Raw genomic sequence first — 27,325 nt, 5'->3', positions numbered from 1 at the left:
TATACAATATAGAAAATGACATGTTTTATCATATTTATGGTTGTATTTTACAAAAAACAGAAAACTTTTGTTTGTTTAAATTTTTTCCAACTTTGCCACTTAGGGGGGGGGGGCAACTCAAATGCAAGGGCAGATAATTCAGATAAAGGTAATTCTACAATAGAATGTGTTAGGAATTTTCCTATTTTATAATGTAGCAAGAAAACGGGTCTGGTTACCCATTTTTTTCTTTTTCTTAACTGAAAGCATACTATTAAAGCTATCTTCTCATATGTTATCTCAAAATTCTATGGTGTAGTTTACGCTTTATTGCAGAAAACTTGGTTTTCCATGCTTAATCTATACAAAATCTGTCAATTTTGAACAGCGTGTAGCGTGAAAATAAGCCCCGTGATCCATTCTTTTTATTACTTTAAAAAAAAAGCATTATATAAACTACATTTTGGCCAAAAACAGGCTATATATGTAGGGACATAGTGAATTATTGGCTTGGTTAGTTGGCATTTAAAGTAGCTCATATTACAATCCAAAACTTGTTTAATTGGTCTTTTTTTTTTTATTCATGATATCCGACTTTTTGCGAATTTTTAATTATCAAGCTGTATGACAAACTTTCAGATGCTTTCAGATATAGGCAATCCATATTTTAGGTGTACCCTCTCTATTTTTGTTTCCGGTAGAGCATTGCGCATGCGTGATGGTTGTGAACCCAAACATTCCTTGGATTCGCCTTTTGAAATTATCTTAGGTAATTTTAAAGTCATATAGGTCTTTTATAAAAGCAACATATCTTTAAAAAGACGATTGTAACTACACGTCAAAATCCGAAGAAATGAACTGTACCATAACAATAGCACAAATCTTTTTTAAAAAATTTCTTTTTCTTGACACAGACACAGCCTGTCACAGGTACTTGTTTCATCAGGTTGGGACCAATCTCATACTTTTACAAGGGTCTTTTATTTACTTATTTTGAGGTAAAGTAATATATTGTACACATTTAGATACTTTACTTCTTTTCTTGAGTTTCTCTTGCCTTCATTGCTCTCTCATTTAATACTAATGCCAGAATGTAATCTTCAAAATGTTGATGGGTTTCTGTAACTAAAGAAGAATAGTAATATAGTTTTCTTTAGACTTTTCCTTGGTTAATTATTTTCAGGCAACTGTGGTGAAATATTATTTCATGAATAGACAATTTAAATCTCTGCATGAAGGCTCCACACTCTGACTTGACAGGAAGCAAGATAACTCGACCCACTCTTGTTAACCAACAAGCCCTACACTGGTAACCAAAATATGTTCTGAAAAAGTTTTAGATCCAGTTAAATTTACTGGGCCGTAATCATGGTATAAATGGGGGTACCTTCATGATCAGTGACAGTGTACTAGCTAAAAAGTTTGAACATGGCACAGCAATTGGCAATGTCTGCCTTCAACATACCAGTAAATTCGTAATTCATGTATTCTTCGCTACCTATGCAAACTGTCAAATTAAGTAACCCATTAAGTGTGTGGCTTCTCCTGACAGCTTTGGTGTCAAACACATTGTGAATTACACCAATGCTTCGACACCAATTACCTTAGCTTTACTCAGGTTATACATAATTCATTTTTGTAATTTGTGTATATCAACAAAACGAGTCCTTTCTCCTTATTTATCCCCTGTTCACTATATATTCCTTAAATTTATGTTTTTTTTATTTAAAGGATTAAATATGAAATTAATTAATGCATATTTTATTAGAATATGAATTTAAATTATTTTCACTTGAATACACTTTAAAAATAAATATTTTGTAAATTATATTTTACATCTTTTCTTCCATTAACTACTCTATCAACATGATTAAGTGCAATGAAGTATAAAAAAAATCGCAATGTTTGTTTGCATACTTAATGAGGCTGGTATTGTAACTGCAACAATATAATATGAAGGAAACAGCTTCCTAAAAGGGTCTCAGCATCATGACCATATATTAAAGAAGTCAACCATATGAAAATGTGCCAGAAGTATTGAAATATAAACTCCATTTTAACTGAAACTTGAATTTACCAGAATGCATAATAAAAGTTATGTGCTAATTAATAATGAGGCTTAAATAATTACTTTTTTTCAGTGACATTAATTAACGTGTAAAATTGCCCTTTTTCTGACTAGCACCATTCCCTATTCAAATCCTGGCTAGAACACTGATGATGAATACTGGTAAAAATTCTTGATAAATGACGTTAACAGTAATTTTTGGTGCATGACAATAAAATGTACACTTTCTTTAAAATGATTTAGAATGAACTGATTTTGATGAATTACGTTAATTTTTTTCCAAAAATAGTGGTACATGTAACATGAATTATTTGAGCATCAGATGAATCAAGGTAATATTTTAACCAATTTTCCGCTAAAGGTTGCCGAAAATTATCATTTCACGCCTGATGATAAGGGGCATTACACTGTACTACAGTATCCTCATTTAATGACTCCTGCCAACTCGCCCCATTTATGAAAATGTGTAAAATATAAAAAATTTAATATATATGATTAATTATTGAAATTAAATGATGTTTCAATTCTTAAAATATCATTGTAGATACAAATGTACATAATAATTATGTGATTTACACATTAATTGGAGAATAGCTAAATTCTAATTTATTTGCAAAATTACGAAACTACTTGGCAGACCTATATTCAGTGAGATTTTAACCCTTATCATAAGTTGGGCAAGATGTCAGACCTATGATAGTAAGATTACCTGTTTTTTACCCTTTTCCATAAGTTGGTAAAAAAAAAATGTCGGGTGAGTTGCAAGTGAGGTTAATTGTCAGGGATTGGCAATAGATTTCTCAGTTAACAAAAGATCTAGGCTAAGAGTGAATCTTTTACTTGCCAAAATGATCAAAAAGAAATGTTCTTAAGATAAATCCAAAGTGGACACAGTCAGTCGAGATGAACAACTAAGAGCGTTAATAATTTGATTCAATATAAGGTGTTTATGTTTCAGGACGAAATAATGACTTGAATCACAAACTCCAACAGCAATGGATCAGAAGAAGAACAAACCAGAGAGACCATTTTATATTCCTCCTAAAAATGTACCAACACCATCAGAAATAATAAGTGATGCTAAAAGAAGTATAAAAAACCCACGGTCACTTCCAACAAAGAGGCCATTTACTCCAAGAGATGAACGTCGAAGTCTGTTTCCCACGACAACATGTAGAAATCCAGATTCTAGACCGCCCAGTGCATTCAGGTGATTTAATGTCTCATCTTGATCTTCAAATGATCATGTATAGAAACTTTTCTCTTTAATACAAAGTTTACTATTAATTACTTGTTATAAGATCAAGCATTCCTGTAATCTATAGATCTTATTCATGTTATTAGATGGGTCTATTGAAAAAGTAATAATAAATTCAAATATCAGTGCAATTAGTATTACTGGTTAAACTTTAATGTTGAATGTTAAAAAATTTCTATGAGAATGGAGTTGTGTCCCCTACAATGTGGATTTAAATTTTCCTACATGTACATGATATATGAATGATAATGGGCTTATTCCCTACTTTGTGTATAGTATTTCCTCATTTCTCTATAACAATGAACAAATCCTCCTTCTATTTGTTTATGTTGTTTTGGAATTTCCATATAGCAATGGAGTTTTGCAAGTATGTGTATGTTATTTATATTTTACCTCCTTTTCATAAATCAGCTATAGCTATGTAATGGTAAAGATAAGGGGATGATATCAAGGAGGCAATGAAAAGTCATGGAAAGACAACAACTCAACAAAAGTATAAAATGATCAAAAGGACCCAACAACAGTCAACAAAAGCACAAAAATATTCAGATATAACATTAGGAACCTACAACCCAGGTTGAACTCCAGAGTTATAGAGGGTGAATTGTTTCTGTTTGTGAATAGGAAATATATTTATGTTTTTTGTAAAAATTTCAACGTTTTCTGGAAAATATATTTTGTGAGATTGAATGAGTCATGAAACAAATATTATTTTGTTTTAGCCTTTCATCCAAACATTTTGATGGACCAGAATCCAGACCTGTTTCAGGGGCCAGGTTAATACCATTGGACCATGTGAGTTAATGTTGAAATGTTACATATATATACTAATGCACATTTTCTTGTGAGCTTTTCATGCATGCTTTCTTATAAAATGTACATGTACAATGTAAACACAACTTGTGGATGTATTGTATGGAGTTGTTGTGTTAAAAATAGGTAAAAAAGCAGTTTTTTCATAAATAATTTCTGAAACATACATATATAAAAAAAAAATATAGCTATAGCTACACACAGTAATGACCATAGAAATTACAATTTAGTTCAATGAAATATACATATATAATTTGTATTGCTGGTTTTATGGATATTTTAAGAGTTATATCAGGACGTAACATTTTACATGTACTTGCACCTGCATACACACGTTCTGTTATATAAAATTATAGTAATCTTTGATTTGGTCATGTTACCCCTTAGACTAACTATAGTTTGTCTGATTTCTAAAATATCGCTAGGAACTACAAGTATAAAAAGTTAGAAAATTGTGTGGACAGGATTTAATCATGTTAACATTTTATGCTCATCCAATCAAAAGTAGTTCAGAAAGAGAATGTGTAAAATTTAAAATTAAAATGATGACGTCATAGGAAACAGATCACACCACATAAAAATTTATCCTAGTTGTATAGAATTGAACATGTACCAACTCAATAACTGATTGTGTTTCTAGCAATAATGTTATTTGAAAATATAAAAAATCTTTCATAAAACTTTGCTATCTATATTTGTTTCTTCATACTGATAATAACAAGCATGTGAATATATATACTCTTTTCCTATAATGATGAATTCCTGATTATCATCAAAAGTTTCACATTTATTTTATAACTGGAAGTTGTTATTCTGATTTGAATTATTAATAACAAGAAGAGAGAGAGTTAGCAGTATACTTTGTAAGAAAAAAGTGAATAAAATTAAATTTGAACATAGACTTAAGGTAGCACAATACAAAGATGTTTTCACTCCCGATCAGATAACTTTAAACTGATGTAATTCATTTCATCCTTCTTTATATTTTATAAATGAGGTACCAAAAGAATTAATTGTTATGTAATTAGTTGCTATATTGTGATGTCCATACTTGAATGAATTTAGCTTCTTTGTTATTCATAGCATTCCAAAATATTTTATAGATTCTTGTACAACACAGCTTGACCTCCAAAACTGTGTCTCAGATTTCAAAAAACATCAATAGAACAAATTTTATACCCAATTGAATTTAGTGATCTCTTATGAATTGATGTTGCAAACTTATTGAAGATTTATGAGAGAATGAAATACAATAGGAAAAATCTGAGACACCGTTTTGGAGGTCAAACTGTGTTGTGCAAGAATCTATAAAATATTTTGGGATGCTATGAATAACAAAGAAGCTAAATTCATTCAAAAATGGACATCACAATATAGCAACTAATTACATAACAATTAATTATGTAATGATTATGTCATAATGAAATTATCACAATTTGAAAGATTAATCATTCTTTTTTCTTTTGGTACCTCATTTATAAAACATTAAAGTAGGATGAGTGGAATTACATCAGTTTAAAGATGTCTGATTGGGTATGAAAAATCTTTGTATTGTGCTACCTTAAAGTTTTAAATTCTATGTAAATGAATAACAGGAATGAATCAGTTGACTTTATCTTGATCACATCCTTCACATGACATCTTACATTTTCAGAAGCCTGGTCTTATATCTACGTCTTTTCCTGAAGAAGTAAGCATTCACTGTTCTTTATGTTAATCTATGTGGCTCAGGTGGATTAACATTCTGCCAATCCATTATGTTTGTTATGGTGGGTTTTTTTTTGCTCTACAGTGGAAAAAAAAACCCAGAAGATTATCTATTGATTGCATTAGTTTTAAAGCATTCAAATATAATTGTTATATATGAAATTATTTTTGATTTCCCGAAGGACTTTTGTTTGGGAGTACCATATTATCAGCTATGGTGAATTGGTGGGGTAAAATCTACCTACATAACAATTTCTAGATAACTTTATTGATATCAATACATACGCTTACATCGTACATATTCAATCTATTTTCATATTTCCCATCAACCATTAACTGCCAAATACATTACCACCTGATTCACTCAACCAAGTTGTTTTATGACATTCTGAAATATTTACCAGAATTATTAAAAAACAATACATGAAGTAATTTTGTACTTATTTTAGAACCAGATGAAAAAATCTGTAAATCTTCATTTTACATGAATAAAAATTATATTTGTGTAATATGTAAGGTTTTTATACGACCGCAAAAATTTTTGCTGTCGTATATTGGTATCATGTCGTCGGCAGCGGCAGCATCATCGTCGTCAGCGTCTCCTGAAGACGGATGGTTTCTGGATAATAACTTTAGTATAAGTGAAGAGAAATCAATAAAATTTAAACACAATGTTTATAAACACAAAAGGAAGCTTGGGATTGTTTTTGGGGGTTATGGTCCCTAAGGTTTAGGAATTAGGGGCCAAAGGGGCCCAAAACAAGCATTTATCTAGTGTCAGGAGAACTTAAGTATAAGTTGATAGAAATCAATAAAATTTTAACTCAATGTTTATAACCACAAAAGGAAGCTTGGGATTGATTTTGGGGGTTATGGTCCCTAAGGTTTAGGAATAAGGGGCCCAAAACAAGCATATATCTAGTGTCAGGAAAACTTTAGTATAAGTTAATAGAAATCAATAAAAATTTTAACACAATGTTTATAACCACAAAAAGAAGCTTGGGATTGATTTTGGGGGTTATGGTCCCTAAGGTTTAGGAATTAGGGGCCCAAAACAAGCATTTATCTAGTGTCAGGACAATAAGTTGTGTATAAGTATTTCCATTGTTCTGAAATTGTACCACAATGTGTAATACCATAAGTAGATGGTTGGGATATATTTTAAGGGTTGTCGGGCAAACAGTCTAGGAAAACAGGGCAAAAAAGGGGCCAAAAACAAGCATTTTTGTAGTTTCAAGACAATAAATTTGAGTTATCTTTCTGTGTCCAGAATGGTTGTTGAATCACCTAAAACTAATCTTCTTTGAAAATTGGAGTTATCTTTCTTTGTCCAGAATAGTAGTTGAATAGACTTAAGTCAATGCTATATACAATATACAATGCAATATTCACTTTACTACCAACTGATAAATTAAAGCAATCTTTACCATTCAGTGATTACAAGCACTTTGATTACAACTCTAGGGTTATGCCCCTTTACAAGTGAAAAATTGAATAATTTTTATAGTTTTTGTTCTCTTAACTTAAGTTTGTCTTAACTAAATTTAATGAAATGTGTATATAATGCTTATTACCTCTAAACTCAGTTTTGGTTCAATTTTTGGCAGCTTCACTTTTACAGTTCTAAAGTTATGTCCCTTTATAACTTTATATGTTTGCAGGGGCGTCGTCTGTGTCCCTTTGGACACATTCCCCATTTATTTTTTTAGCAGTTATTATTAATTAATATTAATTTTAACCATGACTGTATGACATTTTATATTTTAATATTTTATGATGTATTTAAATGAGTAGTTATTGTTGCAAACTCCATTAGTATTTAAAATGAGATCATTTTTGGAATAAGGGAAAGGGGGAGGTGAAAAAAAATGGGGGGGGGGGGGTTCAATTTTTCTCATTTCAGATTTCAGAAATTTTCTTCAAACATTTTTTTTTGAGAGGATTAATATTCAACAGCATAGTGAATTGCTCAAAAGCAAAAAAATATTTTTAAGTTCATTAGACCCATTCATTCTGTGTCAAAAACCTATGCTGTATCAACTATTTAATCACAATCCAAATTCAGACCTGTATCCAGCTTGAATGTTGTGTCCATACCTGCCCCAACCGTTCTGGGTTCGACCTCTGCGGTCATATAAAGCTGCGCCCTGCGGAGCATCTGGTTAGAAAGCCTGTGAAGTTTCATTTGTTTTCAAAATATAATATATGTGTGGCCCTATTACTCATTTGATTTGATTTGCTGTATCATTCATGCAAGAAAGTACTGATTGCATCATTATCTAGTATTTGTTTTATTACAACTTTTTAAAAATCAGTATTAAAATTTCTAATCAGTTTTGCAACCCAGCCATTGAAACTTTAGTCTATTGATGTATGGATGATAATAAAATGTTCTTATCTTCAGACCCCACAGATTCTAGACTTGGACAGTTCAGAGAGTACATCTAGTCCCTTACCTCCAAAGCCTCCTACAGACCCTAATAAAACACAGAGAAAATATACAAGGAACAGTCGACTTTACTCTGGAAACAGTGTGGAGGAGTCATCTAAAACAGTCAAAACCTCATCACTCACTGACCGTAAGTAGTCCCTTACCTCCCAAACAAACCTCCTACAGACCCTAACAAAACACAGAGAAAATATACCAGGAACAGTCGTCTATACTCTAGAAACAGTATGGAGGAGTCATTTAAACCAGTCATACTTCATCACTCAATGACCGTAAGTCTAGAACAATCAAAACCTCATCACTCAATGACCATAAGTCTAGAACAGTCAAAACTTTATCACCCAATGACCGTAAGTCTAGAACAGTCAAAACCTCATCACTCACTGACCGTAAGTCTAGAACAGTCAAAACATCACTACACACTTAAAATAAGTCTGAAATAGATGAAAATATTAACCCACTCATAAAAATTGAAAAATAAAACTAACATATTCTTCCAGAGAATTAAGGTTGAAAACATCACTTCACACTTACAATTAGTTAAAAACAGTCAAAACATCACTACACACTTACAATCAGTTAAAAACAGTCAAAACATCACTACACACTTACAATCAGTTAAAAACAGGGAAAACATCACTAAACACTTACAATAAATCCAAAACAGTTGAATACAAAAAAGTCCAAACCAAAAAAATCGCTGTTTCACTGATTGTAAGTCAAAACTTAATAAAACCTTATTACTCAAAGATAGTCCTGTCTTTTCAAAAGTAAAGATCTGACATAAACACCTACTTCCAACACCTTGGCTGAAATTAATATGGCTCGTTTAATTTCCATAAAATTTTGACAAAGTATTTATTTTGACCCTTTGACTTTTATATTAAAATTTCTAAATATTTGAACCAATAATTTTATCAGAAAATTTACACTGGTAACATAGCAGATTGACAAACACTAATTTTGATCATTGAGAAGCTTTATATTCCCTTAACAATACAACGTAATTTAAACTTTTAGCTGATTTTACAGAGTTATCTCCCTGTAGTGTTAGGTACCACCTTAAAAGACCATAATAAATCACACATAGATATAATTAAAAACCACATACATGGGACTGGCTCAGTATAGCTCTGTTTATTTAATTGTTTTATAATTGTAGTATCAAAACAAATAAAATCTCCAGATTCTGAACCAACAAAGAGAGTAAATAGTGGTCCCAAGGAGAGAACTCCAGTAGAGGGTCGCGATGAAACACAACCTTTACCTCTAGAAGAGAGGGGAGAGGGAGATGGCAAGGAAATGCCACACAGAGCACCTAGCTCTGCAGCTGTTAGAAGTCCTCCAAGAAGGTAAATTATATTTATATCTTAATAGAGGGTAGGGAGGAAACCCAACCCAAACCTCTAGAGGAGAGGGGAGAAGGAGATGACAAAGACTTGGCTCACAGAGCACCTAGTTCTGCAGCTGTCAGAAGTCCTCCCAGAAGGTTAATTATATTTATTATTCATTTCATGATTAGAGTCATGAGCATATATATATACCTGGAGAAAACAGTTAAAAGTTATTTTAAAGCATCAGAAAGCATCCAACACTGCAGTCCTTCTGTTATCATATATATATCTTTTAGAAAGGGAAAGGTATATGAGAAAACCATAAAAATATTAACCTGATACACTTTGAACAAAACTAAATGTGTAAACAATAGAATTCTAACAATTTCAGCAGTTGCCATTAACAATTTTTTCTCAGTGTTTAATATTTTGATTTCTGTCTTTTTCAGTGCTGGCAGTAGAGAAGAGAGTAGAGTTGGGAGTGGGGGAAGTAAAAGAACGTCCAGTGCTGGGAGTACTGGCAGAACAGGTAAGTCAATTAGGCACTTCTGTAATATAGACAATGCAATTACCCATGGAAACTCCCTTTACAACTAAATCTGTGCCACTTTTACAATGTAAAAAAATCTATCTTAGAGTGGAAAGTTGATATGCACTCATATTCAATTCAAAGGTCAAAACACAGGTCTGTGTGAGATATTTTCAACATTTATATGCCCTGAACATCTAAACTAATAGACTTATGTATACTAAAATTCTGTTCTACCCCTCCTTTCATGTCGGGTCTTCCTCAATTTATCCTTGAGCTACTATACTGGTAACATTCCCAAGTTATGTTTCTACAAGATGAAACATAGAGATCATATCTGGGAACCAGTAGGTAAACAAAAACCAAATATCTATGAACATGATGAATTTAATACAGGAAGACGTGAATACCTATAGTTATGTTCTACTAAGATGTGTGATACTACACAGGTAATTTGTTTTGACAATGTATATTTTTACAGGTAAGACAATAATGTATATCTAATTACAGGTAGTGCTGGTAAAAGAGAAGTTGAAGAAACACCTGAAGAAGCTTCATTTTATACAGATCACATAGCTCCTCTGCTGGAGAAAATGACTGTCTCAGCTAAAAGTAAGTCTTGTACCATACTTTGTTTGGTCTGATGTCATATGGTAAAAAGACATTATTTTCCTAGTGTACTTGTTTAGGTTGTCTTTAAAAACACTCTACTAGATTTTGTGTCAATAGATAGTTTTATTATAAACCAATTTAAAAACTAAATTGATAGATTATGTTGCTTCTTTTTTTAACGAATTAATTCCTCTATTTATAAGCTGTGTCGCATAGAAATCGACCTCATGCAAATGAATGGAAAGGTTGGGACTGTTTACAAGTTGAATTGTTTATCCAATGCTACAAAACTGACCAATCTTAATCTTCTAATTTATTGTAATTAGTATAAGAATGTTCAAAAATCCATCAAGATTCTTATTGATGTACATATTAACGTACACTTACATAAGGTCTATTTCTACCTGACACAGCTAATATGTTAATTTATATGTAAAAACTATGTTTTAGTCTTTGCTGGTTAACACAAAAGAAAAATCACTATACATGGTACAAAAATCAACAATACACTATATTTTGTGATTTATATTTTATTACAGAGAAAGAGGCAGACCATGTGGTCAAATTTACAGATGAACTTTATGCCATACTGCTGAAAGAAAACTTACTTGGCAAGAATTGTAAAAGACGATCAGTCATATTAAAAACTATCTTCAAAATATTAGATTTGGATGACCCTAAAGTATTACTTCGACTTGCTAGACTGATATTAAGTGTAGGTCAATTAAAAATATATATGAAAGATTTCAACACATAATATAAAGTTTAATTAATACAGGTTTTATGCATTAGATTTTAAATCATTTTTTATATAATAAAAAAAACTAGATGTGGTATGAAAGGCAATGAGACAACTTCCCACAAGAGACCAAATTGCACAGAAATTAACAGCAATTGGTCACCATACAGCCTTTTGGTTTAATGTTTAAAAATTTTGATTATATATAACAGGCTATTATTTGAACTTGGAATTATTTTTAATTATGGAATTTGCATAATTTCTTCTACTTGAAATTTTATATAAAATTCCATGTTTATTCTGTACTTTAATGTTCTGTGCTGCGCACAACACTTTATTTTACAAAAAAGGTAGTACATTTTCAATAGAATGTACTGTGCCGCGCACAACACTATCTATACAAAATACATTATATGGAAAGTGTTAGAAACCGCTCAAACATTATAATACCAAATAAATTTAAAAAAAATTTCAAGTACGAGAAATTATGCAAATTCTATAATTGAAAATAATTCCAAGTTCAAATAATAGCCTGTTATATGTTGAAAAATTACACACAAGCACACTAGCCAACAGAAGAGAGGTCATTCTAACCAAAGAAAAGGTTGCGGTATGAATCACATCAATCCTTAATTAAAACTTATATAAGTTTGACTTGGAAAAACCCAGTTAATTTATGACCTGAAAAAGATCCTATTACATCTGGTCTTGTACAATAATGTTCTTGATTGATTTTACTTTAACAACTAAATACAAATGATGTTCTGTTTCAAATGATTTATGTCCGAATAATTTTCTGTTTCAGTTTAAAGTTAGTGGAAATAATTTAACCAGTGTATGTAAACTTGTATTCAAAGTCAGTAGAAATGAAAAGAATGACCCACAGTTTCTGAGAGGAGATATTTTAGGTAAGTTGTCCTATTCAATATTTCTTGCTAAAATTTTCATTCAATACATCATTTGTGCAAAGGAGCCCGAGACATTATTGGCCCCTGAAATCAGAAATATGGTATTTCTCTTAAAGCCTTTCAAAATAATTATAGAATAACTAATTGAAGAATTTAAATATAGAAAAAACTAATTGTTACTCTTTGTTTTTCAGATTTATTATTAGAGACTGTTAGGAATACAGACCCAGTATCATCTTCTGAGGCTCTAATATACTGTGTCGGGGCCATCAAGTTCATGACAGGAAATACCAAAATAGTCAAAGAACTAGTCAAAAAGGATTGCATAGAGGCATTAGCTAACTTATTGATTGGCATTAATAAAACAGTGAGTATATATATATACTGTAATATGACCCCTGATTACAATGATTGATAGGGATAAAACAGTGAGTATATATACTGTAATATGACCCCTGATTACAATGATTGATAGGGATAAAACAGTGAGTATATATACTGTAATATGACCCCTGATTACAATGATTGATAGGGATAAAACAGTGAGTATATATACTGTAATATGACCCCTGATTACAATGATTGATAGGGATAAAACAGTGAGTATATATACTGTAATATGACCCCTGATTACAATGATTGATAGGGATAAAACAGTGAGTATATATACTGTAATATGACCCCTGATTACAATGATTGATAGGGTTAAACAGTGAGTATATATACTGTAATATGACCCCTGATTACAATGATTGATAGGGATAAAACAGTGAGTATATATACTGTAATATGACCCCTGATTACAATGATTGATAGGGATAAAACAGTGAGTATATATACTGTAATATAACCCCTGATTACAATGATTGATAGGGATAAAACAGTGAGTATATATACTGTAATATGACCCCTGATTACAATGATTGATAGGGATAAAACAGTGAGTATATATACTGTAATATAACCCCTGATTACAATGATTGATAGGGATAAAACAGTGAGTATATATACTGTAATATAACCCCTGATTACAATGATTGATAGGGATAAAACAGTGAGTATATATACTGTAATATGACCCCTGATTACAATGATTGATAGGGATAAAACAGTGAGTATATATACTGTAATATGACCCCTGATTACAATGACTAAAGGTCAGAAGAAGGGCATTAGCTAACTTATTGATGGATATCAATGAAATAGTGAGTATATACACTAATAAGGCCCTGATTAGAATTATCCAAGAATTAATCAAAACAAAGCTTAAATAATATCTGCATATGGTTACAAAAATGCATTAGCTAACTTTGATATGGACAGTGATGAATAAGGCCTAAAATAAAATATTGTTTGTTTCCCCAATCCCTACCGAATCTGTAAAAACAGTCTGGCTCATAAAATTTTATTGTCAAAACTAAGTCAAATATCATTTATTCATTTTCAATTTTCAGTCTTGCCAGATCGACCGATATTGTTCCAGCTTTTGGGAAAAAATAAAAATTATTTCCCTACCTACCTACCCACACATGGCTTGGCAGGGTCCGGATTGGGGAAGCAAACAATTTATTAATTTAGGCCTAAACATTGAACATATACAGAATCAGGGCTTATTGTTACAAAACATATCAGAAGTCTCGCTCCTGAATTAGTTAACTTATTCTGAGTAATATTAAAGTAAAACAGTGAGAAAAAGAAAAAAGAAAAAAGAAAAAAAAAATTGATAAAAAAATTATTTCAAATACTTAAACCATTTATAGTCAGAAAAAAGACTTAGCATTTTCAAACCAGGGGCCAAACCTCTGACAATATGAAAAATTAACTACATGTATAACCACTGTGGATTTTTTTTCAACTTAAATTTAAAGGTCAAGCTTGCCCAATTCTTTGGCTTCTGAGCTCCATGTTAACTTTTCCCATGATAGTACATTGTATGTCAATAAAAAGAAAAGCCTGTGCATGTGGTACACAGTTTAAGTTTACATGTTCCAAAGGCTTGATCTACTTATATGTTGTATTGAACCCTTTCACTTTGTCTAATTAAAATTTTGTTTTTCAGAATAGAGAAAATTCCAAACCCAATGACCAGTTAGGACATATATTAGTTCAGGTAAGTATTGTAGGTCATTAGAATTGAAAATCAATAAAAATAATTTAAAAATCACCTTTTGTTTGACAGAAGGCTATGGTAGAGAAAACCATAAGAAAAGCAAGAAAAACAGTGTCTAAAATATGAGGGACAAAGATTATTTATTACACATAGACAAAAAACAGAAATGTTAACATTAACAAGTAAAATCGTATGTTATGACATTCCTGGTAAATCTGTTAAACATTTGTCAGACTCTGCAATTTCCTTTAAAAATTAAATAAGCAACTTTAATCACACATCAAAACAAGAAATTTACATGTCAAAAGTATTTTAACATTAGAGAAATCCCAGACCAGCTTCTTCAGTGTGGTGATTTCTGACAGGTCAAATATTCTTGATTTCTATAAAGTACCCATTTTACATTAAGGGTTTAGAAGACAGACTTATATATTTTTCAGTTAACTGCAGCAATGAGGAACCTCGCTGATGCCAGTTCTAGTAGGGAAAGGTTACTAAACAGTAAAGGGCTGGAATCTTTATGTTATGTTATAGATACATACACTGCTGATGGAGATCTCATGTTAAATATATCACGTATATTTAGGTAGGTCTGTTATAGTTAGATTATTAGAAAGAATTATACATGTACAATAAACATCTACTGCAGGGGAAGGGAAAATGATTTAGTTTTAATTTGTTTTATCCTTCGACATAAGTATAAAACTATTGTTATCATATCTATCACACCAAACTTTTGGAACACCATGTGATCTGCACTTAACTTTTGATTGGAATATTGATATACTTAACTTTATTTGTTGAAAACATATACGTCAGAGTGACTGGAACTAAAGGTGAATAATACAACTGTGATTTATTTCTATTGTATTTCAGTAAAGTGACGTTACATACAGACTGCTGTATGGCTCTTATTACACAGCCGTCAGCGTACAAGTCTTTCATCCATCTACTCAACAAACAACAACACAAAGCAGTAAGTTTGGTTGTTTCATTTCAGTTGCCATAGTAGCAGAACACACAAAACAAAATTTAAAAAAAAGATTAACACAAAATTTTATGTTTTTATTTATAGTGTCAATCTCAACAACTGTCAAATCATTGTTAATGTAAAAGATTAAATAGGATAATAAAATTGAGAATGGAAATGGGGAATGTGCCAAAGAGACAACAACCCGACCATAGAGCAGACAACAGCAGAAGGTCACCAACAGGTCTTCAATGTAGCGAGAAATTCCCGCACCCGGAGGCTACCTTCAACTGGCCAAAACTAAACAAATATATACTAGTTCAGTGATAATAAATGCCATACTAAACTCCATATTGTACACAAGAAACTAAAAGTTAAAATAATACAAGACTAACAAAGGCCAGAAGCTCCTGACTTGGGACAGGCGCAAAAATGCGGCGGGGTTAGACATGTTTGTGAGATCTCAACCCTTCCCCTATACCTCTAGCCAATGCAGAAGACTTTAATTAAATGAAAAATTTTACATAGAAGATATAGGAATTTGTTTTGTATTCTTTGCTGAAAACAAGATTATCCAAGGAAATGGAGTTCATTGTGTGGTAACCATGACATTACATTAGCAGTTTGAAAGCATGGTCAAGGCTATTTCAATATAACACCTCTCAAAACATTTCTGAATATTTTGCTAACTACCATAAAGTTCTTACATAAATGATGTAATAATCATTTTAAAACAGATAATATCACATAGACAGACATTTCACAACCACGAACAATTAATTTTAAAATATTTTATTGTGTTGAGTGGAGAAATATCATATCTAATTAGAATCAATCATAGAATTATGTTATATTTATATTTTCATTAGAAAAAGAGGGACGAAAGATACCAAAGGGACAGTCAAACTCATAAATCTAAAACAAACTGACAACGCCATGGCTAAAAATGAAAAAGACAAACAGAAAAACAAAAGTACACACGACACAACATAGAAAACTAAAGAATAAACAACACGAACCCCACCAAAAACTAGGGGTGATCTCAGGTGCTCCGGAAGGGTAAGCAGATCCTGCTCCACATGTGGCACCCGTCGTGTTGCTTATGTGATTACAAATCCAGTAAATAGTCTAATTCGGTAGGTCATATTCATGAAAGGGAAGGGGATTGTAGTTACGACGTAAGGAACATATCCGATATCATTTGTAGAACACTTGTTTTTCAGGATGTTGTTGTAAGAGTGTGTTTTATATTGGGTAACATGACAGCTAAGAACGACGACGCCAGACTTCGCCTTTTCCAGGAGAACAAATCAATGGATGCTTTATTAGCTATAATGAAATATTATCTAGATCGAGATATCAAGGTTTGTAGGTTTGGTTCATAGAGCATACATTCTTTTTTGGTATATATGGAAGTGAAAGAGCATTAATGACTGCCTTTAAAATTAAGAGGTTTAAAAAGCAAAAGTTGCCTCTGAAAAATTATCAGAATTTAAAAAAAAGCAGAATTATAAAATTATTTACTTTCCCAATTTCATTTCTTGTTTACTTATATTCTGTAGATAAAATCTAGGGAAAAAGAGAAAGAGACCAGTAAACAGGATAGCAGTAAAGGCAACGACTGTGAAGATGTTCTCATTAAAACTGTACGGGTAGTTGCCAATATGTCCATCAATGAGATGGTGGGACCAGTATTAGCATCAAATCAACAATTTGTTGAACTTTTACTTAATATATTAGGTAAATACTCATCAGTTTTAATAAGATTAAAAAATGTACCAATTATTAAGCAATTTATACAAAGGGTTTCTTTGTACTACAACGCTAAACAAAAAACCAATATGGGGGATAACGACCAATCACAAACACTGAATAACCTGAGACAGGCACACTCTAGATGTGGGCGAGTTTAACATGTTTGTCAGCACTCAACTCCTCTATACCTGGGATAGTTTATTGCAGAAAAAGTGGGAAAAAGTAAAACAATTACTTTTTCACTTCACATATATAAAGTTTATTGTAGAAATCCATTGAAATTTTACAATGATATACAAGGTAAAAAGAGCTGAAAAATCTAAAATGTCAAAAACTCTGAAAATAACAATAAGACACAAAACTCACATTAGTGAACTGCTTTGTAGAATACATAAATATTTGTTATTCCATTGCAGAATGTAAAGATGTACAGTCCAGTGAAGAGTTATCACTTAATACTGTAGCAACTATAAATAATTTATCTTTTTACAACACAAAAACTAGTGCAATAACAGATCAGCAAATGAGAATTATAGAGGGTGAGTAAGATTGATAGAAGTTAACAATTATAAATCACTGTTTGGCCTTCAACAAGAAGCAAAACCCATTCTGCAGTGTCAGTTATAAACAGACCCAAAATGATAAATGTAAAACAGTGCAAAGGAGAAAACTAATGGCCTGATTATGCACACAATAAAACAATGTACAAAGCAAAATATGCAGCATCAAAGAACAACCATTGAATCACACGCTCCTGATTTATGGCAGACGCTCAAAATTAAATAGTTGAAAATCACTCATAGAAGTATTTGTTTGTCTTGATATTTGTACTTAAATCCTATAGATTGTGAATTTAATTATCATAAACAATGGTTTACTATATCTGATATTGATAATTTTAGTTTTACTAAAAATGGTACTAGCTGATAATATGGAGGCTATGGTTGAGTCATCTAGAGTTTTCGGAAATCTTACTCGACAAAAATGTGTCAGAGACTATCTGGTGGCAAATAAAGGTAAATTAAAATAATTTTATGATTTCCATGTCACTGAAATAACATATCCAGGTAACACTTTGTGGTTCAATATAAAAAAGAAGATTTGGTATGATTGCCAATGAGACAACTGTCCACAAGAGACCAAAATGACACAGACATTAACAACTATAGGTCATTGTATTACCTTCAACAATGAGCAAAGCCCATACCGCATAGGCAGATATAAAAGGCCCTGATATGACTATGTAAAACAATTCAAACGAGAAACTAACAGCCTCATTAACTGTAAATTCAGAAATTATTGTGAGGTTTTTAATATTGCGAAAAATGCGACAGAGTTGTAAACGCAATAATTTAAACTCGCATTTTGAAATGTTTTATATGAATTAAACAGGATTTTTCTCAAAATCGTAATAATTAAAATCGCATTTAAGTCTTCAATGACAAAATCGCAATAATAAATGCACGTAATTAATTTCTGAATTTACAGTATATAAATAAACAAAAAACAAATATGTAACACATAAACAAACCTTTTTCTCAAGAAAAAAGAGGCACAAAATGGGATGGGAACAATAATTTATTTGTAAAAATATCCTATAAGAAATAAAGAGTTTAAAACAACAACCTCAAGTACATTTGAGGAAATTAAATTGTCTCTGCATGATTAATAGTTGTGTTAAATATAGAGTATTGTGATATGAAAAATTGTCACAATAAAGATCAAAGGAAAAATACACAAAGTATCAATAATTGAAATAATCTCAAACTACGAAGTATATTGATAAAAATTGGGTTATTTTATATTGATGTTTGCTTGTAGTTGATCAGATGATGATAACAATGTTAGATTCTGGTAACAGAGAAGTGGTTTACATAGCCTGTGGTGTTCTTATCAACTTTATGGTGGACGATGAGAATAGATCAGTATTAAAAAAAGATGGCGGCATTGCAAAGTAAGTGTTATGATATAAGAGTTGAGTAATTGAACTCAAGTTATGTTCTAATTCAACGGAGCATAAAACATTTATCAATATAATACAAAACTCTCACTTGGGAGTAGCCACTTGCAAAAGTCAAGTGCATTTTTATTCAGGTAATAAGTACACGTAATTCATTTTATATCAATGAGAATTGCGAAAATTGTCCGTCTCTGACTAGCACATCAATATTAGCGACTCATCTTGGACTATCAATCTGTAAATAAATATTTTTTATAATTATTTATTTGGAAAAAAGCCTCTAGAACTGCAATGACTCGAATGACTTTAACTACTATCAAACCACTCATGCATAAAATTCTACCTGCATACTTTATATATCCAATCAAACAGACCTATCTATAAATAGCATAAACATGCATACTTTACCAAACACAACAAACTTGCATCAATATATGTACAACTTTGATAAATAAAAATATTTGTCAATGGTGAGAAAATTGATCATTGTCAGAATTTAAAAAAATGCTGAGTTACTGTAATGTAATATATTAGACTCATGATAGGTTTTCAGGGATGAAAAAATCAATAAGACAGAATAGGATTTTATATATCAATGAGACAGAAACAGAACACAAACAAAAATCAAGACATCATTAGACATATATTAGTTCTTCAACAAATTTAAATGCGGACACTGATAAAAGTCAAAAATTGATTCTGCAGAAGCTATTAAATGAGAAAGTATTTAGGATTGGTAAAGTTCTAATTTTGACTTTGATATTATATAAGAAAAGTGTGTCTATACTTTATTTACCTAACTTTAACGTACTGTATAAATGAATGACTCTTTTATAATTTCAGATTAATAGAAGTATTAAGAGATTTTGCCAAAACAGACTGGGAGTTAGCCAGTATGGTGTGTCAAATCTTGTGGAATTACAGCGTTAAAATAACCAGTACTAATTCATGTTTTGGGGAACAGGAATCTAAAGACTTAAATGATGTTTTGTTAGAATTATTAGGTAAATAAGTATGCTTTTTGATGTTATATAAGGAAAAACCTTGCATTGTCTTTGAATACAGATACCTGTTGGTGACCCTCTGCTGTTGTTTTTTATTTGGTCGGGTTGTTGTCTCTTTGACACATTCCCCATTTCCATTCTCAATTTTATGTATAGTAAAAAAAACCAGTCAGATTATATAGCTTATAAAGTCAAGAATTTATATTTTAAATGTCTTATACATAGAAATAAGAAGAAAGGGTATGAGTGCCAATGAGACAACACTCCATCCAAGTCACAAATTGTAAAAGAAAAACCATTATAAGTCAAAGTACGGTGTTCAACAAGGAGCCTTGACTCACACCGAACAGTAAGCTATATAGGGCCCCAATATTTACTAGTATAAAACCATTCAAACAGTTTAGTTCCTGGTATTTCAACAGATCAGAAAACTTCATCTCTTTTTTCTAAAGTGGGACATGAACCATGAAAATTTAATTTGTTTAATTGAGATGATATGTATTATGAATTTATTTTGTATTTACAGATAGAGAATGTGCATTTGAGGACTTGGATGAAGAAGATGAGGAGATGAAACATTTTTTCCACGATACCTGGTCTGAAGACTTCTGTCCTGTCGCTACACAGTTACTACAGAGAATGGAATCTTACTCCTCAGACTTAGAACCAATCGAAAGTCCCTCAGAATCATGATAAATAATCTGTTTCAAACCATGTTAATGTGTTCAGCTTTTAAAGAAACCGTCCATTTTATTTATATCACTGTTTACATAGAAGTAAAGACTTAAAGTCAGTTGTGTGTCATCATTCAGAACAGGATTTAGTTGGACTTTCTATTTTCAAATATTTCTTGTTTGAAAAATGTCTTTCATGTTTGCTGCAAATACCATATTTGAAAATCAGGTCAAGAAATATGTTTGTTTTATGAGTAGAGAAAGAAAATGAGACATCTACAGTAGAAGGTCAAAGTTTCCAAGCACTGCTGTATATATTCATAATTGATGAAGTTACATCAAGGGTAGCTTCTCACATGATTAAGGATGTAGTGCTGGTAGATTTTTAATTTTGTAAGTAATTTAACTAATTTTGTAGTCATAAAAACCTCACCTGATATAGCATCTTTATAAAAGATTGCATTCTATCAACCAATTGTTATAATTTAATTCAGATAAATCTTCTTGTGAATGATTAACATACATAACATTGTATCAAAAGTTGTAGGAAATGGTAATGTTATTATATAAGTGCTTTATTTGTGTACTGAAATACTGTTTGATGACAGTAGGGACATTATAGGTAACAACTATGTGAAAACATACAAGATATATGACAAAAATTTCGTTATTTCCATTAGTCAACTCATCAAGCACTCTATCAAAGAGTGCAAGAACTCATGAGACAAGTAATTATAGACTTGATAGTAAATTCATTGAAATGATTGCGTCTAATTTTTTTATTTTCGATTTCAAAAGTGAAACTAAATTAGACATTAGTAAAAGTCTTGCCTAACCATAAAGAGGTTTATGGTGCTGTGTGAAATTTTCTGGTAACATTTTCACTTATTGTTCCCATAACCAAAACAAAATGACAGCCAAGAATTTTAGGAATTTACAGAAATTTAAAAATTCCACAAACCTTAACATAATTTTTCCTGTAGATGCATGCTTATATTTGCCAAGATGCAGTGTGTATGAACCTATTACGGTTATTGCAGTTCATGTTTTTTGCCAAGATGCAGTGTAAAAGAACCTATAATAGTTGTAAGTTTTTTCTTTGTTGTAGTTTGAGTGATAAGTTGTTGTTTATTTTTTTATAAATCAGTATTTTTATCATCTTGTTATTTGTACATAATATATGTAGCACATATAAAACTATTTATTCTATTATGTACATATATGTATAGAAATTTTATTTATAAACCTTGTATAGATACATTGTAAATTTTTATGAAGTACAAAAAACCAAGAACATGCACCTTTAATAGTAGTACATAGATGTTAAACCAGTTTGTGTCATAACACTTAACTTTGTTCAGTATTTAGTAACTATAAACACAAATGTTAGCCAGGAGAAATGTGACTAAAATTATATCCGTAAAATTTAAAAAAATGATAATTGTCTGGACTTAATTTTGTTATCACTCAAAACCTGTAGTTTGTCAAAAATTCCCCAAGATGTATCTATAGAAATATGCCCAACAATCTTCTCACTGCCCTTAAATTTCAGTCCAACATCATATATACATCCATCATTTGTTTTATTCATACAGGCCAATTTTATAATGTCATCAAATGTACTCCCTTGGTGCTGATCAAATTAAATCAAGTAGCTTCAAGAAGACTACTACACATATTGCCTATTGTATGTAATAGTCATATAAAGCTCTTTGTATGTAAAGTCAGCAGGAAAAACTATGGAGTACCGGTACACCCTATCTTCAAAATCAAGGTTGGCTATATATAAGAGAGGATTTCTTTGGTGTATATATTGACTGCATAAGAGTCTAAATTTTAATTTTTTTTTCTTAAGAACTGTGAAGGCCTTCAAAGTTAATAGAAATATGTTTCAACTTTCAGACAATGTGTTGTGGTCACTGTACTAACTGGTCAAACCAAATTAATTTGTAGATATTATGTCAACTGTGCCATTTGATGTTATACGGTTATAACATACTGATAAATTAGAATGTAGATATAATATAGACAGATTTAATAGGAAAATAGTGAAATCTCTTACAAACCTGCCATTAATTATTAAACCTCTTTGTTGTATAGTGATAGAGATCTATCAGATGAATTCTTATAAAGGAGATTGTAAGGGATTTCAATATTCAACATGTTCCTCATCTAAATTTTATACTTCTATTGAAATATATTAAGACAGTTATCTCATAAATGCAAATTGCCATTTGAATTTACTTTTGTGGAATTCTTCAGAGGTTTTGTTGTTCAGCTTTTAGGGGTTATTGTGGCCAAGTGGACTCAGTACATGTAGTTCATCTTTTTTTCAAACTTGCACATGCTACTTGAACATAATTTTAACATTATAAACATTGTTTCATTTTCACATGTATTTAAAGATCTTTTGTTACCTTTTTTTTTTAAATTAATTTGTCAAGTTGAAAACATGACATTGATGATCAAAAATTTCAATCACAAAAGTATTTAGATACCTCAAGTTGGGCATTTGTTTCTAAACTGATTTCAAAAAGATCAGACGAAAAATGTGTTAATAAAAGTGACAAAAATACTGTAAATTTAAAACTACTGTCTGCATTTAATATTGAGAATTCCATGTTTCTCCCCATGAATGTGTATGAGTGATATACATATTGAAATTGAAGTGTTCTGTTTTAGTGTATACTGGCTATGATTGTTTTTATTTAGTTGCTCACAGAGTTAACATTCCACAATGTATAACTATAATGTACTGCTTTGGAGAAGCAGAATAAAATTGGAAAATATTTGTGTGTTGTTTTATTTTGATTTTATGTCATATGTGCTTTATGTTACCTGATTGTTCTTGATGATAGGCTTGGCTGCACAAAGGGTAAATCTTGTGGATGATGAAACATGTGTCTAATTTTTGAAATAAACTCCTATTTGATTTCTTCCTAAAGCCTTCAAACTTTAACAATGGTTGTGTATACATTGAAAATGTGCACCATTTAGTGTAGCACCCAGTTCCTACATTTTTCTCAGATTATGATCCTTTGACAATTATCAGCAGACATTCAGACATACTGTATAGCGGGTTATTTTAGCGGGTGTAAAATTTCGCGATTTTCATTGAAAAAAGTATACAAAATATTTTGTCTGTTATTATTTTGGCAGATTCAGAACTTTTATCAATACCTTTGCATCTACACTTTAAATTGGCAGAATTTATTTTGTCGATTTTGTTCTATCCCTGAAAATAAGCGAAAATTTACACCCCGCCAAAATAACCTGAGTTCCCCTTAAGACATTCACATAATAGAATAACATGTGGTACAGACAGCCAGACTTGTTACAAGCACATTTTATGTTCACACTTTATCTTCCTAGACCATATGTCTTAAAGAACAATCCAATAAAGAAAAAACAACCTGCAGTAAAGCTACAAACTGGATGGCCACTAGCTTGATGAAGGAAATAAAACATAATTTGGGAACAAGTGGAGCTCACATTCCATAGTATTAGTATCATAGCTTTAGTAGTCATTCACAAGACAAGTTAACATATAGACTGATGGGGTGGGGCTCTGAACACGGACAGACTTATGGACCACTAAGATCATAAAGATTGGCTAGGTTTGGACACAGACCACTTTAAACAACATTACAAATAACATGTATAAATTGTTTTATATTGAAACATAAACATGATAAACAATATGTTATAAAATTTCCTGATAAATAAATTATCGTTGTTTTATACTGAACATGGTGGAAAACAAACCCACTTTTTATGTAATCAATTGATATTTATGATAAGACATTAAGATACGAAGTACTCTTCAGTGTTGGTTATACTAAACTTCTGACACATCAATCTAGCAATACATACAAAAATCAATATAGGTTTGAAGAAGGCTTATCTTTTTAATTAAGACACAGATTTAATTATATAAGTATTCTCTGTGGAAGTGTTTTATAACTAAGATAATTAATTATTTATTAATTTATGTCATAATCAATACACAATTCCCAATTTATAGCATGTTTCAAGTATGTGTGGTCATGGGAAAAAGTATTTTGGATAAATAATCGAAAGATAACCAATAGCAATAAGATAATAGTTAAGCAATGATCAATTGAATAAGAATGTGGTAAAAAAAAACAGAAATTAAAAGTTTTGTTTATTCTCAGTGAATTTCTGAACAAAAGAAATCATGAATTTTAGATGTTTTTATCACCATACAAGTGTGAAGACCACTGTGATTTGTGGTTATATCTTTTAAACTCATGACAGACTACAATATTTTGAAGAGATATTTAATACTGTTGTATCATCATCATTTTCACCTCCTTCTCTCAACATAATTATAAAATCAGATAAAACATACTTTATAACTTATCAAAAGCTGCAGTAGATTTGATAAAAACATTGCAATTACTTTGAGGGCAAGAAATAATTTTTTTTTTAACTATGAACATGATGAATTCAAATTTATCAGCACAAAATGTAATTGTGAATGTTTAGTGAACCTTTAAATTCTATGTAATGTGGCAAAAATCCAAAATAAATAAGTTATATATACACTGATATTCTTCAGTTAACATGACATGTATTTTATTAACTAATTGTTGATACAAAAAAATAGTTTAAATAAATTAATTATTTTTATTTAGATTTTTAAAAGCCATAATGAAAACAAAGGTACAAAACTGCAATTGGTTAATTGAGTCCTTGTGTTCAGTTGAAAAATTGCTTTTTTTGTCATCATCAAAAGACTTTTTTTCATTATACTCTTGATCCATCATAATCCAAAACATAGGCATGATAGGTGTATTAACAATTTACACAAATTACAAATGTCCTAATAAGATATACTCCTTTATGAGTTTTGGTAATGGTAATTGTTCCACTTTTTTCATTAAATGAATGTTTTGTGATGAATGAATCAATGAATTCCTGATAACAAGACAAGAAAGAGTTCTCAAAGTTTGAGGAGATTCTGCACAATACTTAATCAGTACCATCAGCTCAGGGTGGAGAATGAGATTTTGGAATTTTTCACTTTGGCATCTTTTAATTAAAGTTATGTCCACTGATGCACCTGCTTCTAACAGCATTTCTGGAATTTCTTTACAAGTGCTAAATTGGAGGGCTGTAGAAAGTGGGGTATGACCGTTTAATCCAGTATGATTTGGATTGGCTCCATTCAACAGTAGCAAGCGGGTAGTCTGTACACAGTTTGCACGACATGTCAGAATAAGAGGTGTCCAGCCTCTGATTTGCACAACATCAACCTTTGCACCTCTACGTACCAGCTGGGAAGCTATTTTACTGTTGGCATGCATGGCAGCCATGTGAAGGGGCCTAAGATTAGCTGTATCTTTTATATTAACATCACATTTATCACTGATCAGAATCGCTTTCACCATTTCATAGTTATCCATATCAACAGCATGTAACAATGGAGACCATCCACGGTCATCAACAATGTTCACATCAAATCCACCTTGAACAAGAAGTTTAACCATTGGGACATCTTCTTTAACAATGCACTTGAACATAATTGTTAATTTTAGTCGCTCTCTCTTTTTATATGGTTTTAAAATGTATGTATAGTTGAAAACATCCACTATATATTTTAGATTCGTGTTACATCCATTTTGTACTAAAGCTTGCACAATATTAATTTGATCATTTTCTATTGCAGTTTCCACCATTGTTTTTCCAACTCTTTCTGGTCTTTCGTTGCTTCTAAAAGCATGGTTAACATCCAAGCCTTTCTTCAAATATTCACGTAGTGTTTCAGCATCACCCTGAATAATACATCGGTGTAAGTCATCTTCAAAATAATCCATTGTTTCTCAATTTTGTCACAAAAAGTAGATATTTTCTATTCCAAATTTGCTGTCAGCCTGAGTGTCCTAAGTCATCCCCAATCCGTATGTGCTCCCTGGCAATAAATCAAAGACCGGAAGAATCAGGTACATTGTGTATTGACTCTTCTTCAACATAATGAGGCAAATTAATATTTTATTTCTCCACTATAGTTATGTACTGGTATTTCTGAACAGCTGAACAGTGTTCTGTTTGGAATAAATGTATGCATAATTAATAATTTGAGATAGTACCACATTTTGCACAGTATATGAAATATTAATTCATACATATGATAAGCAAATTATCCATGACAATGAACTGAATTTGTGAAATCAGAAAAAAAAAACCTCAACTGTCAAGGGAGAAAGTCAGCTTTTAGAACGTCCATGCGTAACTTAGCAAATGTAAACTTCCGGCAGGTGCCCGTTTAATTAAAAATACGGAATCACATATAAACGAAACAATGATACGATCAAAGCTAATGCTTTATTAACAATGAAAAGACATGTTATATTACATGTCTTTCAAATGAACTATAAATTTGTTTAAGCTTAGTAGTCGGTTTCTGCAAAAAGTAAGGATGACTTTAAATAC

The 27,325-nt window shown here is 31.1% G+C and overlaps 2 protein-coding genes across 3 annotated transcripts; one reads left to right on the top strand and one right to left on the bottom strand.

The window, feature by feature from the left end:
• The first annotated feature begins 664 nt into the window (after nucleotides 1-664).
• LOC139493090 (armadillo repeat-containing protein 2-like) lies at nucleotides 665-23,658 on the top strand. 2 transcript variants are annotated; one of them, XM_071281246.1, is made up of 21 exons: nucleotides 665-748; nucleotides 3,006-3,257; nucleotides 4,028-4,100; nucleotides 5,773-5,808; nucleotides 8,230-8,404; nucleotides 9,437-9,626; nucleotides 10,058-10,137; nucleotides 10,648-10,749; nucleotides 11,289-11,464; nucleotides 12,294-12,396; nucleotides 12,591-12,763; nucleotides 14,456-14,506; nucleotides 14,947-15,092; nucleotides 15,383-15,482; nucleotides 16,700-16,840; nucleotides 17,039-17,216; nucleotides 17,648-17,770; nucleotides 18,134-18,247; nucleotides 19,053-19,185; nucleotides 20,035-20,195; nucleotides 20,722-23,658. In XM_071281246.1, exons 2-21 carry the CDS (start codon nucleotides 3,043-3,045, stop codon nucleotides 20,886-20,888), a joined length of 2,637 nt encoding a protein of 878 aa, XP_071137347.1. In that variant the 5' UTR covers nucleotides 665-748; nucleotides 3,006-3,042; the 3' UTR covers nucleotides 20,889-23,658. The 2 variants fall into 2 exon arrangements, with proteins under 2 accessions (XP_071137347.1, XP_071137348.1); XM_071281247.1 differs by lacking the exon at nucleotides 5,773-5,808.
• Nucleotides 23,659-24,525: 867 nt separating this feature from the next.
• On the bottom strand, nucleotides 24,526-27,159 carry LOC139493089 (ankyrin repeat and SOCS box protein 8-like). Its single transcript, XM_071281245.1, has one exon. The coding sequence runs from the start codon at nucleotides 26,707-26,709 to the stop codon at nucleotides 25,705-25,707; it is 1,005 nt and encodes a 334-aa protein (XP_071137346.1). The 5' UTR covers nucleotides 26,710-27,159; the 3' UTR covers nucleotides 24,526-25,704.
• Between the last annotated feature and the right edge of the window lie 166 nt (nucleotides 27,160-27,325).

Source organism: Mytilus edulis, chromosome 10, assembly GCF_963676685.1.
Source record: "Mytilus edulis chromosome 10, xbMytEdul2.2, whole genome shotgun sequence".
Taxonomy (NCBI): domain Eukaryota; kingdom Metazoa; phylum Mollusca; class Bivalvia; order Mytilida; family Mytilidae; genus Mytilus; species Mytilus edulis.
The sequence above is the reverse complement of the archived record's forward strand: the minus strand, read 5'-3'. Positions and strand labels throughout refer to the sequence as shown.

Coding starts and splice junctions, on each gene's coding strand:
- LOC139493089 (XM_071281245.1), bottom strand. CDS start 26,709: ATGGATTATTTTGAAGATGACTTACACCGATGTATTATTCAGGGTGAT.
- LOC139493090 (XM_071281246.1), top strand. CDS start 3,043: ATGGATCAGAAGAAGAACAAACCAGAGAGACCATTTTATATTCCTCCT. Junction 10,750..11,288: donor AATGACTGTCTCAGCTAAAA/GTAAGTCTTGTA, acceptor ATTTTATTACAG/AGAAAGAGGCAGACCATGTG. Junction 12,397..12,590: donor TCTGAGAGGAGATATTTTAG/GTAAGTTGTCCT, acceptor TTTGTTTTTCAG/ATTTATTATTAGAGACTGTT.